At 37.5% G+C, this 14,110-nt stretch overlaps 1 protein-coding gene across 1 annotated transcript in view; it reads right to left on the bottom strand.

Moving 5' to 3' along the window:
* Positions 1-14,110, bottom strand: part of DNTT (DNA nucleotidylexotransferase) — an 89,737-nt gene that overhangs the window by 59,201 nt on the left and 16,426 nt on the right. Inside the window, exons 4-6 of the mRNA XM_074159078.1 lie at positions 5,202-5,372; positions 3,952-4,023; positions 813-936 (exon numbers count right to left, since the gene is read on the bottom strand). Of these exons, the coding sequence (XP_074015179.1) occupies positions 813-936; positions 3,952-4,023; positions 5,202-5,372 (367 nt within the window). The remainder of the gene's footprint in view (positions 1-812; positions 937-3,951; positions 4,024-5,201; positions 5,373-14,110) is intronic.

Genomic DNA, 14,110 nt, shown 5'->3' with positions numbered 1-14,110 from the left:
CAGGGGTTCTACCCAAATACAGGGCTCAGAGGTATGTGAAATATCCCAGCCATCTTTATGTCTGACCAAAGAGCTGTATCAAAAGAGCCCAAAAGAGCCGCAAAAGAGCCTGCTGTTTGCTTCACATTTGGATATGATATGTAAAAGAAAAAAGGACAAATGAGCACAAATGAGGACTACAGATGATGCTGATCCAAGGGATTCTGAGGTGATGTAAACCACATGGGTTTCATGCAAAAATAAAGTTACATTATTTTAATGTCATGTTATATGATCTTTTCCTAATGTAACTGATTCCTTTGCTTAAATGAGTCCTTTTATGTAGGGAATTGGTACACGTTAAAAAAAAAATCTATGCAGAAGGAACATTATTTGTTTGACCATGTTTAACACTTTAAAGTTAAGATGTGCTAGGATTAGGGAAAGAATTTTACAAGTACTTTATTACAAATCTTGATTTACCACTAAAGTAGGGCTGCTTTGAAGGAGACAGGTCTCTTCTGAAAAGTGGTTCTGGGCTTTCCTAATGTTGTAATTTTTTCACAATCTGTGCAATAATGACCCATTAATTGTTTTGTGTATAAGAACAGATTTCATTGGGTATTTGTGTAAGCAATTTTAAAAAATATGCATATTCTTATGTTTTGAATGACACCATTTTTAATTAGGAGCTCTGTTAGTCCAAATATTTTAACCTAATAATTTAACATTCATAAGACACTGTAGCAAGAAAATGGATGTATAAATGAATGTTGCTTCCTCCTCTGATTCTGTTATCAAGTTCTTAGAGCACTGTAAGACTTTCACCTTACCTGCTTTCTGCATTTTTGAGAGCTTCAAGGTCTTGTTGGCTTTTACCTCTTCCAGAGTTTGTAAACCCATTCTGTACCATTTCTCAGCTGTCTTCACTCCCACTCCAAAGACTGAAGTAAATTGCTAAGATCAGTAAAAGAACACACATATCAGCATTGTTTTCTAAAGCAGAAGTCAATTAACAGTAAGCAGGTATCAATGAGGTTTTACAGGGAAAATACTGGGCTGAGTTTATTCTACATCAAAGATAAATAATAGTACAATACAAACACACAGATTCAGCTTGCTTTCCTCGCATAGTGGTGTTGAATAGACAATAGACAATTGTTTTTATACATGGACATTTCTCATTAAAGTCAAATCTAAATAATATGGTAGTAGCCCCAGCATCTTTATGTGATTTACCTAAATGTACACTTTCAACTGAAGTTTGAAATAAGGATAGTAGTCTTTATTTTTACTGCATTTCTTGATACAAGTGCAAACAATAATGTTAAGTAGCTGGATTCCCTTACTCTGACTTCATAGATTAAGAGATGTCTCAAGACTGTCTTCCTAATTTGACCGACATTATGATTTCGGCTTATATGCACTACCAGCTCTCAGTTGTACACATGACATTGGTGTTGCTGCACTCCACGAGATGGGGTTAGTGGGAACCCTGTGGCTCTTTAAATTCTGCACCAAGGGCAATGGGTTTCAATGGTGCATGGAAACAGATGCTAAGTACATAAAGATAACTAATCTATTCTTATACTGTATTCTATGAAACCCATATGTTTGGAGGTCATGTCAAATACTGTTTTCCAAAACGGGATTCAGTTTCAAGTAAATGGTAATTTTCATTTGTTTGCATATAAGAGTCTTACAATTATTCAGTGCTCATGTGAGCCAAGCTGAATTCCTGTATGTCTTATTTGGAGCACAGATTTCACTATTTTGCCCACTGAAAAAAAACAACCCAAAAACCAAAAACCAACCAAGTCTACCCATTTCTGAAGTTTTAGTATGGTTATATTCAGTCATTTTGTACAGTAACTTGTTCCCCAAGAAAGGATGTAAATCAAAATGTCACAGTTGTAAGCATTACTCAGTGGATCAGCAGCTCAGCTGAACAGTCATATGAAAGCAAGAGGGAAAACTTTCATGATTGCCCAAAAGCACGTTCTTTATGTTCAATTTGTCAGCACTGAAGCTCTCTATAGTTTCTTTGTACTTTTATAGAATTCAGTGAGTAGCTGTGTAAGACATGAATGACTGCTGTTTTCCATTGAATCTAAAACCTCTGAATTTCAACCATACTAGCTTTATTTTGTGTTTTCCTAATGAGATTAATTCCTTGGAAATAATTATGATAAAGAAAAGAGAAGAATTAAAATCTTGGACAATATTAACTAGGAATTACCCTACACTTTGTATATAATGCATGAAATTGCCTATTCTTTGTCCAAATCGGGTATTTATGAAAGAATGTGATTTTTCAAGTACCTAGATTATTATCTTTTAATGTTTTTGCTAGTGCAAAAAGATTTTCAAAAGGGTCTATTACTGGGTTTAGAACTATTCCAAGAGATTTAATTAATATTTGGATAAAGAACTAAAGAAAATTAATTATATGCAACTGTCTAAATTTTTGGAAAAAAAACCCACATTTTTTTCTTTCCATGCTAAGATCAATTATTATTCAGCATATTTATAGATGTCAGTTTAGAGACACTGCCAAGAATGCAGTGCGAGAAGCAGGTAGCCCATTTCTTCAATTTTGTATGCAAAATTGCTCACTCTTTTTTCCAGCTGGTGAAAGTTAGTTATATGAACTTGTCCTCTGCAGCATCCACTTCCATAAGGAGGCAAACTGACCGTGTCATTCATGTACCTTACATCTAAACCACAGACTAAAATTTATTTCAGTTATTTGATAACCATGGTCCTGGGACCAGCAGTGATTTCTAAGTCATGATGGGTGATTTTCAGCAGTTACTAGAAACATGTTAAACGGTAAAATTTAGGAATTCACTAATATTATCAGATGGCTTTCCTAGATACATATAAAAAATTGTTGGGAAAAACTGGATGCAGCCCATTTAGCCAAAACATCAAGACTGTGTTCAGGTAACAAAAGAACCACATGAATTTCTTGTAATGTGGCACGTGAAACTAGGCATAAAGCATATTTGAGGTAATCTGTCCCCTGATAGGTTTCATTCTAATCCCCAAGAAATTTTCTTAAATACTGAAACATAAGACTTAATGGCTGATCCTAAATCTCTATTACCATTAATAAGCCAGTCTGTTTCCTGAATCTTGCTATACATGTGAAGCTACACCTATTTTCTGAGTACTACTATGGATGGCATCAACAACTATCACTGAACATCCCTTCATACTTGTATTACAGGTCAGAGAGAATGGAAGAGCCTTTCAACAGCTGAAGCAAAAGTGAGCAATGTAGGGTAGAATTAAAGTTTCTTTTTTTTTACTCTCTGATTTCAATTTTTCTGAAGACACAAACAGGATATTTTTAGAGATTAAAACTGCAGATAAAATTGAAAATATATTTTTCCAGTGCAGAATTCACTGAATATTTAAGAAATGGCAACTAGAGTATTTATGCAGTTTAGACTCCCTGTAACTATGAGGAACTGTGACCGTGATTCTGAACCTACAATTTGCCTAACAAAGAAATATCTCCAATCCTCTTCCTTCTGCCTTACAAAAAGAGAATTAAAATAGATCTGAGTCATCTTCTTCACCTGATATTTTCTTAATTCCAGAATAAGACAGTGTAGTGTTATAACGATAATCAGCTGAGAAAACAAAAACAAACGAAAACAACAAAAAACCCAATTGGGTTAAACTTACAGCAAAGAGTATGCATTACATTAGCTCTTGGGAAAAAGCAATTGTTTAGTTCAAGCTTAAGAGTGACTGTGTATGCATTACATTAATTAGAAAGGAAACTGATTTTACCACTATTCATTACTCTACCACAATTTCTCTCTCTTTTTCTCTTGTATTCAAGACTTTTCTTTGTATTTGATATTCGATGTTCCTTCATAATGAAATTTGTGGTTATGTCTAAGCTCTACTAAAAGGAGGGAAATTTTAAACAGCAGCAACAAACCTCAAAAGATTTACCTTAAATGATTTGTATCGTTCATCATTTAACACTTCTTTAGCTCTAGAACTCTCCCCTTCTTCAATAATCTCCTAAACAAAGAAAAACATTAAAAGTCATCAAGTTTACGATAAAATGTAGTAAAATGATCTAAAAGAAAGTCCTATTAACCTGTGCAAACATGAAGAGTATCCTTAGCAAGCATATTGTTTTATTCCATTAGGATCAAATTCTGCAATTCTTTTTAAGACGGAAAATTACTCAAGGATGAAGTAGAAACTGGGATCATGGAATATATTTCATAGTACTTATTTACTCATAAATTCATAGCCAGAAAGCAGCTATTTATCATAAGTTATCAATGAGTTGTCTTGAAAATTAGATTTCACCATTTGGTTGCATTTACTTCTCTTAAAAGCAAGAGCATTGTAGGAACAGATACATATTTTCTTGAGTGTATAGTTCCTTCAGTCTTTCTGATAAAAACTGGAAAAAAACCAACCCAATCCAAACCCCACCAATAAAACCCCAAGAAATCATCCTATTTTCTGTGGGATTATAATTGAATTCCCAGTCCCCAGGTAGGAGGTACAAAGAGCACTTCAGAGGCTACATTCTTAACTGGTGGAGTGAGGCAAACAAGGAGCCAGAGTGAATCATACCACTCAGCAATGACCTCTCCAGACAGCAGAGACCCCCTGACCAGCTGCCTGCTGGAATAACAGCAGCTGAGATGAGGGGTCCTGAAAAGGCTAAGAATTAAAGAAAAATGCAGGGAATACTCAAAGTTCCAGTAAGATTGTAAAGTCCATCCATCACCTAGATAAAAGGCTCTGCTATAACTCAGAGAAAGGTTGGGTTTAACATTAAAGTACAAAAATATTTACCAGTTTTGCAAAAATAGTATTGCTAGTAAAGCATTCAGGTGAGAGAAGTGATGTTGCCAAGGGCAGAAGTCACATGAACAAAACTATTAACAGTTAACCTGTCACATCCAAATCAGAGTGAGCCTTTAAAAATTACATACAAAGATGATACTGCCTTATTTACTGATTTGTATTTATTCCAAAGGGCGGGTGTTACATGACAGAACCTTGTTACAACTAAAGGTTTCCTGAAATCATTGCATTCTTAGTAACAAGGATAATATAATGTTAGTACAGGAAATACACGTCATGTAAATACACACAGATATCAATGCTGCACTCTGTGACCTTTAAAAGGAGATCTGTAAAAGAATCACTAGGCAGATAATTCAGAGGTATGTTACCTCAATGACATCTCTGACTCGGTTTCCCATGCAGGGCAACCCTTGTATATCTTTCATTCTGGTTACTGGGAATGGAAGAAACTTCAGCACAGAAGCAGCTCTCAGAAATTCCAGGCAGAATATTTCATTTTCTTTGAACTCATAATTTTCAGCCATTATCTCAAAGGCATCCTGGGGAGGGGAAAGACGACAGGTGTAGAAAAAACGTAAAGGTTAATAAAAGCTTAAACTATTCAGTATGCTCCTTAGAAAGGGTACTTTGTATGCTAATTCAAGAATGGTTTCTTTATACTGGGGTGAAAAGATAAGAGTTCGTACAAAAAAAAAAAATTCAGCATAATTTTCTAACCACTAAAAATTTTCCAGGTATCATAAAAACTGTATTTTAGAGATAAATGTGGGAAAAATATTATCTGTAACAAGGCCAATCTTTTGTGAAATAAACTTTCCATATTCTATGCAGATATAATAAATCAACGTGAAATAGCACCATAATATTTAGAATTGTGCCCAAAAATAAGTAATCCAGCAGGTCAGTACATGACAACTTCATTTTCAGACACAACCAAGGAGTCTCTGGCAATACTGAAAATCATCATCTTCTTTTTGAACTTGTAGCTGTGCTTCTATTTAGTAATTTAAGGAACAAATTTGCTTTTTTCTCCTCTTTCAGATGTATGACCTATGGAAATAGAAACACATTTTCTTTATGGTTCTTCAGCTATCCATGGCTTGATTTATTAATCGTTGCACCCAAAACTACCTGGAGATTGCTGGTACAATTTTTATTATTTTTTTTTAACTATCCATATGTCATTTATGCACATGGGGGGCAGGGGATGAGGGGAGGGGGTTTGCAACCAGATGATCTTTAAGGTTGCTTCCAACCCAAACCATTCTATGATTCTATGTAGCTTTGGAGTCTCCCTCCCTCTCAGAATTTATATAAATCTTAATAGCAGCAATTTTTAGAAACTAAATGCAAGGAACAGATCGCACAGTGGTGACGAAGAGAGGCAGGATTTTTACTTTCCCACTGTAGAATACTATATTTTGGGAGAGAATAAATGGTTCAAAAAAAGTTTGTGAATAACCTAAGGTAAGAACTTATGAAGGCTTGCAGCTGATTAGCAACTGGAAATCTGAGTTCTTAATGAAACCTTGCACAAAATCTCAAAAATTTTCAAGACTGCAAAATTAAGTGGTTTCTTGAGAGATTTTTAAGAGTGTACCATTTCCAGAAGAGACTTGCACTGTTCAAAATATTTATCTAAACTGCATCCCCCACCTGGCTGTTAGGGAAGCTCTTATGCACCATCCAAATGGCACAGGGCAGGCTACAGATACAGACAGCCTTGCAAAGCTCCCACTCTACCCTGCCTCCTGTACTGCTGCCAGAGATGATCTTACTCTTCAGCCGATCTCCAAAGAGCAGCCAACAGATCCCAGCCTTGAAAGGGCCATATGTCCCACTATATCAGTTGCTGCATTCCCTTCCTGTTTTCCAACTTAATCCTGTTTCTTCTTTGACCCAGGAGGCATTACAACGTATCAAAGAAATGGCTGTCAGTGCATCTGTCAGTATGCATCTGCCTGCAATTATCACTTCAATGAGCTGTAAGCCAATAGTGAAAGGGAGGTCTTGCTTAACCAACTCGATCTCTTTCTATGACCATGTGACCCGCCTGCTCGATGCGGGGAAGGCTGTGGACGTTGTCTACCTGGACTTTGGTAAGGCCTTTGACACCGTCCCCCACAGCGTTCTCCTGGAGAAGCTGGCGAATCATGGCATAGACAAGTGTACTCTTCACTGGGTGAAAAACTGCCTGGATGGCCGCGCCCAGGGAGTTGTAATTAATGGGGTGAAATCCAGTTGGCGGCCGGTCACCAGTGGTGTCCCTCAGGGCTCAGTTTTGGGGCCAGTCTTGTTTAATATCTTTATTGATGATCTAGATAAGGGGATTGAGTGCACCCTCAGCAAGTTTGCAGATGACACCAAACTAGGTGGGAGTGTTGATCTGCTGGAGGGTCGGAAGGCTCTATGGAGGGATCTGGACAGGTTGGCTCCATGGGCCAAGGCCAATGGGATGAGGTTTAATAAGGCCAAGTGCCACGTCCTGCATTTTGGTCACAACAACCCCAGGCAACGCTACAGGCTTGGGGAAGAGTGGCTGGAAAGCTGCCCAGCAGAAAAGGACCTGGGGGTGTTGGTGGACAGCCGGCTTAACGTGAGCCAGCCGTGTGCCCAGGTGGCCAAGAAGGCCAATAGCATCCTGGCTTGTATCAGGAACAGCTTGGCCAGCAGGAGTAGGGAAGTGATGGTGCCTCTGTACTCGGCACTGGTGAGGCCTCACCTCGAGGGCTGTGTCCAGTTCTGGGCCCCTCACTACAGGAAGGACACTGAGCTGCTGGACCGTGTCCAGAGGAGAGCCACCAAGCTGGTGGGGGGTCTAGAGAACAACTCATATGAGGAGAGGCTGAGGGAACTGGGCATGTTTAGTTTGGAGAAGAGGAGGCTGAGGGGAGACCTCATTGCCCTCTACAACTACCTGAAAGGAGGGTGTAGAGAGGTGGGTGTTGGCCTCTTCTCCCAAGGGAATAAAGACAGGACCAGAGGAAATGGTCTGAAGTTGGGGCAGGGGAGGTTTAGATTAGATATTAGGAAGAATTCCTTTACTGAAAGAGTGGTCAGGCACTGGAACAGCCTGCCCAGGGAGGTGGTGGAGTCACTATACCTGGAGGTATTTAAGAAATGTGTATATGTGGCACTTCAGGGCATGCTCTAGTGCCCGAGATTGCAGGGGGATTTTTTGTGTCTGTATGGTTGGACTCGGTGATCTCAGAGATCCTTTTCAACCATGACAATTCTGTGTCTGTTCAGAAATGGTTTGGAATAAGGGTAAGTAACATCCTGTGACACAGATATCGACAGCAAATAGCTTACTACGACGACTGCAGTGGATAGTAGGAAGAAATAAGATTAAACAGCTTTTTCCTGCCCTCAGTGTTTTTGGGATCACTGTTCATATTTAGGCTCAGGTATCCTTTCAGTTATAATTAATTGTATCATATAGAGAAAAATAATTTTATATTTTGTTTTGATTTTTATCTTACCATTAACGTGCTTTATATTGGAAAACAAAGCCAAGTAAAAACCAGCAGGCCTTACACATCCTAACTGCGACGTGTAATATCTCCAAGTGAACTGGAGTCAGTTCCAACTGATGTGACAGCAAGTTCAGTGAAGTCGTGCCTTTATTACATTCATGGAAGAGAGGACAGCATCTGTCACTCTGCATTGAAGGAATACAGCCTAATTTAAACAACATCAAGATCCTACCTGAGGTACAGTCATTTAGATCAATAGAACAGCTTATTAAAATTAAATGCACCTTTCACAATAAATGTAGGTTACTTACATTTTACATTTCATTGTTTGGTCAGTTCTAGAAAAATAGACCATCTGATGTGTTGTGTTGTTCATATTATAAACATTATCGTTTTATTGAAGCAAGATGAAGGTTTTAATCAAAATCTTCAAGAAATTGTTGTCTCTATTGACCCTAGGATTTGCCAAACTTTCCTCTTAACAAATCAAAAATATGAGATCTTAATTGGTTTGACAGTATCTCTTTAGAAGAAATAGGTACCTTAGCTGAGAAAACCAACTTCACTTTCCTTTTTTTTTTTCCTGTGCTGCCATGTTAAAGTGTTATTACAAGAGTTTAATTAGGGCTTGCTACAGAGAATTTTCTTTCTTCTCTCTTGTCGGTATAACTTCAGTCCTTGATCTCTCTGAGAATCAGTCACCTGTTGTCCATCTCACTGGAAGAATCCCACCCTTAGCTGCATATTTATTTATCAGCTACCCCAATTACCCTGATTCAGTGCTCTGAATTCCATTTTCATAACATTTTATGGAAGTCCTCTTGAGATAGAGAGCTGTTTAACAAGATGCTTGATCTGGCATTTTCTACCACTATTTACATTCGACTAACCCCTGGGTATAAGGAATCAAAGGGAAGGGGGAGAATGCTCCTTTGAGGGAAAAAAAACACACACAAAAACCAAAAATGCCCACCATTCTATTATAAAAATAGCACACAAAACCTTAGCTTCTTTACAGCTGCATTTAAGGCTCTTGCAGTAGCTAATTGTTGGATTTATTCAACTGCTGTTCTTTTTTCTTCTTTTCCACATCTAAGATCTTTATTTGCTTAGCAGATTATGTTGTATTTAATTACATACTTTTTGGTTAGACAGGTGCACATTATAATTCCTATTTAGAAAGAAAACTAAAGCAGAAAAAGGAGAAACTACCTGTTTGAGGTCACAAGCAACATGACTTCATCCCAGTTTGCATACAAAAGAAAAAACACAGCATACACAGTACTGCAAAGCAAATGGAGAAATATATTTCTCAAGCGGGTGATAGGAGTCAGGTGTTTCCTCTGCTGTGGATTTTTTTGGATGTTCTCCCAAGTTCTTATTCTTTTTACTCTTTATCAGCTTCAAAGATTCTTTGCTACTATGCAGTAGAAAATGCTAATTCTTGCCTTAAGTGAGGTTTACAGTTCAAATCACAAAATTATGATTACTTTTGCTTTATTTTTCTCTCTTTACAATCTGTGCCCATGAATACTCAAGAAAGCAGTGTTTGGCAAGAGATTTCTCTCGCCACTTAACACCAGCAGGGTTAATCAGAGGACAGAACCCAAAAGATACAGTTGCTACCTCCTTGTTAAAATAGTCTATGCAGACAAAACAGACAGAAAACAGTTCTCATAAGTACCTGCTCAGAAGTACGTAGTAATGACAGAGACCGGAAAAGTCATCTTCTTGATGAGGAGGCTCAAAAAGTCTAGGGATGTTTTTTCTCACTCCCAAGAGGCAGCCTCTCACACACACATTTAAATAGATGTATTCTACACTGGATAATCAGCCATCATGATAAATGTGTCTGCATATACCAGCACCACTGCTGTTTTAGAGAGGTATCGGCCCCTTCCTACTAGCAGGAGGGCAGTTTTCAGAAAAGCTGTCTCACCACCATTATTGAAAAAGACAATCACATGTAGAATTTTACTTGGAGGCTGTTGACAGTCAATGAGAAAATATAATCAAAGCATTTTATCATTCTAGTTTGCATTTGTCAGTCTCTTCCTGCCTTTGTGAAGCTCATTAAATTGTTTTAAATAAACAAATAGTATTGAATATTCATTATTCCCTGTGCAAAACATTGCTTGCAAATACTGCAATTAATTACAGATCTGTCTATTTACATAAAACTGCTTTTGACATTCTTTTTGATAAAATCTTTCTGCTTTAAAAAAAGAAAGCAACTGCTCTCCAAGTGGAGTTGCTGTCCGTTGAATATCATAATCCATATAGAATAATATACCAGCGGGAAGAAACACATGAAACTCCTATATTAGCTGAGAAAAACCTCATAATCTATTAGATCTCTGATGAAATCTACTTATGGTGATATACAAAGGAAAGCTACTGACTCCTTGTTTATGCTAAATATTCATATTTCTTACATTAAGCACCTCATCTTTTTATCAATCAGATCAATATTCAGGTTGCCCATCTAGAAGGTTTAGCAGGAAGTTAAATTTCCAGAGATTTTCAACACGTGGGATTTTCATAATCTCCAGGCTATTCTGCAGGGGTTGCTCCAATTAAATGTTAAACATAGTTGGGCTACATTTCAGTTCTTCAGCTATTGCAAATTTTCCATCTCTGTTGGAAATCGTGGAATGTACGTGGTGAGACTTGGGCTATGGAAAAATTTGGGGATGGAATGGACTTCCACATCCCAACGGATCAGATACAAATTTTGTTGAATTATGTTAAAAATAAGGAAGAGGATGGGTGTACTGACAGAAATTTTGCAGGTCATTTATTATCTGGTATTTAAAAACTAATAAGATGAAATATCATTAACAAAGCAAAATTACCAGGAAGCATCTTGCACATGTAAAGATGCACACTAAAGTGTTATGTTATAAATGCTAAAAATCACAAGACTGAAATCAACAACAAAGAGCAAGACTCTCAACTAATATATAAGAATGATTCTCAGAAAAAAAACAGTAATCAATAATAGTACGCTGGTTTATGACTGCTGAACAGATAACCCAGTAACTTTCAACATGAATACCAGAGTACCTGAGTCCACTCACGCTCAGAGAAGCAAAGGAAGCTAACGGTCCCATGCTATGCTTCATACTATCCTGCTCGTTTCAACAAGATCGTCAAAGCAGTTCCATTGCTACTTACAAAATAGTCTTTAATAACCTCTGTGAAAACAGACATCACCAATATTATACTTCCAAGAATATATTTTAAATCTAATCTGTTTTTTAAAGAAAGTATTACAGCTTCATAGTCATGGCACCTGTCTTACTCCCAATGCCTACACCCACCACTCCTCTGCTGTGTGACCTCAGAAAGCTGTTTCAGACCTCTCTGCCATTGTTTCCCTTTCATTTGCTGCCTATTAGGGCTGTGAACTGTTCAGGGCTTGGATTGTCTTTTATAATGTGTTTGTACAGCATCTGTTATAAAAATGGCCTCTGTCTGAACTGAAAAGCCCAATGCTTGCCCAGGTCCAAAGATATTATCACGTCATCTTACATTGGCTGGAGGAACAAAAGATCTGAGTGAATAAGAAAAATAGTAATAGCATGATGCTCACGATCTCAGGGTCCTGGTATTCATACTGTTATTAGAAACAAATATCTGTTAGCTCCAGGGGCTCCTCGTATTAACCAATAATAAAAGGTTCATTTCTTACAACAGAAAAGAGTAGTACTCTTGAGAAGTTTCCACATTTTTCCACATAATGAGGAAAAAAAACAACACAATTGTGAGAAAAGATTTGCTGACAACACAAAAATGCAGTTAGAGTGTCAATCATATAACACTGCCCTAGATAAAAATACACAGTGTAATAAGAAACATGAAACACTAAATGTATATTACACACATTAATATGGTCAAAGAAAGCAGCATAGACTTCATGTACACAAACAAATTTGGGCTGGCAAAAAGTGCAGGTGTATTTATATTCTGTATTTTAGGGAGTACCCTCCCACTTACCTTAAAAATTAGAAGAAACATTTCCTCCTTCAAGCACATCACCCGTTCATTTTGGATAGGTATACACTTCACATAAATTTACAAAATTTGCGATTTTGAGGTACCATCTAGAGAATTTTTACTGAGGTAAGCTATGTCAGTAAGACAGTACATGTTATTAAGAGTATGCATTCAGTTAGTGGTTTTCTACCTATAGAGCTCCCAAGTTCATTATAAAATTAAAGTTGAGGTTCTCCTGAGGTCTGTTTTAAAATGGAATGATAATAAATGCTTGAGCCATTGGCATAACTGGTACATGTTTCTGTAGATATAAAAGAGAATTAAACAGGGATTTTTTTGTCCTAACAGAGTGGAAAGGAAACCAGGCATCTTTCCCATGCTAAACATCCACATTCTCATTACCATGAGTAACAGCCAAAGCAGAGTAATATTCAGTAGCATTAGCAATAAGCCTCAGAACCACAGAACCATTTGCCTCTCCCATAATTAGTTTCTTCTGTAAGAATTAAATTTTATTTTCCTCACAGAAGAATGTCTTTCTGAATTTCACTGCAGTCTGGTATTAATATTCAAATCCAACAACCCCTCTCGGGCACAGCAGAATGACTCCATTTATTTTACCACGTGAAAACACAATGCAGCCACCAAGTGTATATTTTCAGTGGGAGAGGGGGAGGATGGCCAGCTATTTACAAATGAGCCAGAGAAAAATATTGTAATATTATATTCCATAATAACATTAATGTTTAAGACAAACAAAAAGGAAACATGCTAAGGTACAACCTCTGGTGAAATGATTCGCCCTTTTGTTTTGCATCTTTACCCATCTGAACAGCTACAGTTGACCTGTGGAGTCAGGGCTATGCTCTCAGGTGCATTCCTGAATCACTCAGATCAGTGAAGGCCATGCAGTGGTTCCCAGCCTCGCGCCATGAAGCCACAGTACAGTGACACACAGCCACACAAAGACTTCATGAGGCCCCACAAGTCTGAAATGGTTGCATTTCTCCTCCATGAACTGCCACTCAATGCCACTGTCTCCTCCTTAGCATGCAATTTGACCTACTCGGTCTATTCTTCACACAACAGCCCTTGCTACTACTCAATGGCTCATAAAAAAAAAATATTCGGGTAGGATGTGCCTCATAGTGAACAGAGTCATGAAACCTTCACATCTGCACAATCTTTGTCAACCCTTCTGTAGCTTCTTACATGATGTAAAACTGGTTTTTTGCATCTTCCTGGAAATTATTTTCTGGCTATTACAATAGAGAGAAAACATGGGACAGCTGAACAGAGAAACTGCATCTGGTGTGTTAATCCGCCACGTTGTCCTCATGAGCTCTCATCAAATATCTCTGGAATTTGCTTTTAATAAATAGACTTTCAGAGTAAAATATATAGAGAACAGGACTTGATATTAAAACTGATCACTAATTACCAATTTCTCCAGAAACCATATCTCCAAAAGTGTCTTTCCCAAGAAATCAGCACATTCAAAGCTTTGTTGTGTGCACATCACTGCCTATTAGTGACTGTTTTCCTGCTCTTCTGAAAAGACTAAAAGATGTCAAAAATAACTACTACTCTTTCTCAAACATAACTACTACCCATTTGAAAGAGGAATTTCATACAGGGTATCAGTGCAAAGACCAGTAAAAGCAAGAATCCATGAGTTCATCCAAGGACATATAAGCAAATAATAGCTTTGTGGCCCTGTTATAGGCAAGATAAAAATACATTATTTTCAAGCTAACAAAACAAAACAGAAAAATCTGTAAGAAAAGGAACAACCCTGGTTC

The sequence above is a fragment of the Numenius arquata genome, chromosome 15, assembly GCF_964106895.1.
Source record: "Numenius arquata chromosome 15, bNumArq3.hap1.1, whole genome shotgun sequence".
Taxonomy (NCBI): Eukaryota; Metazoa; Chordata; class Aves; order Charadriiformes; family Scolopacidae; genus Numenius; species Numenius arquata.
The sequence above is the reverse complement of the archived record's forward strand: the minus strand, read 5'-3'. Positions and strand labels throughout refer to the sequence as shown.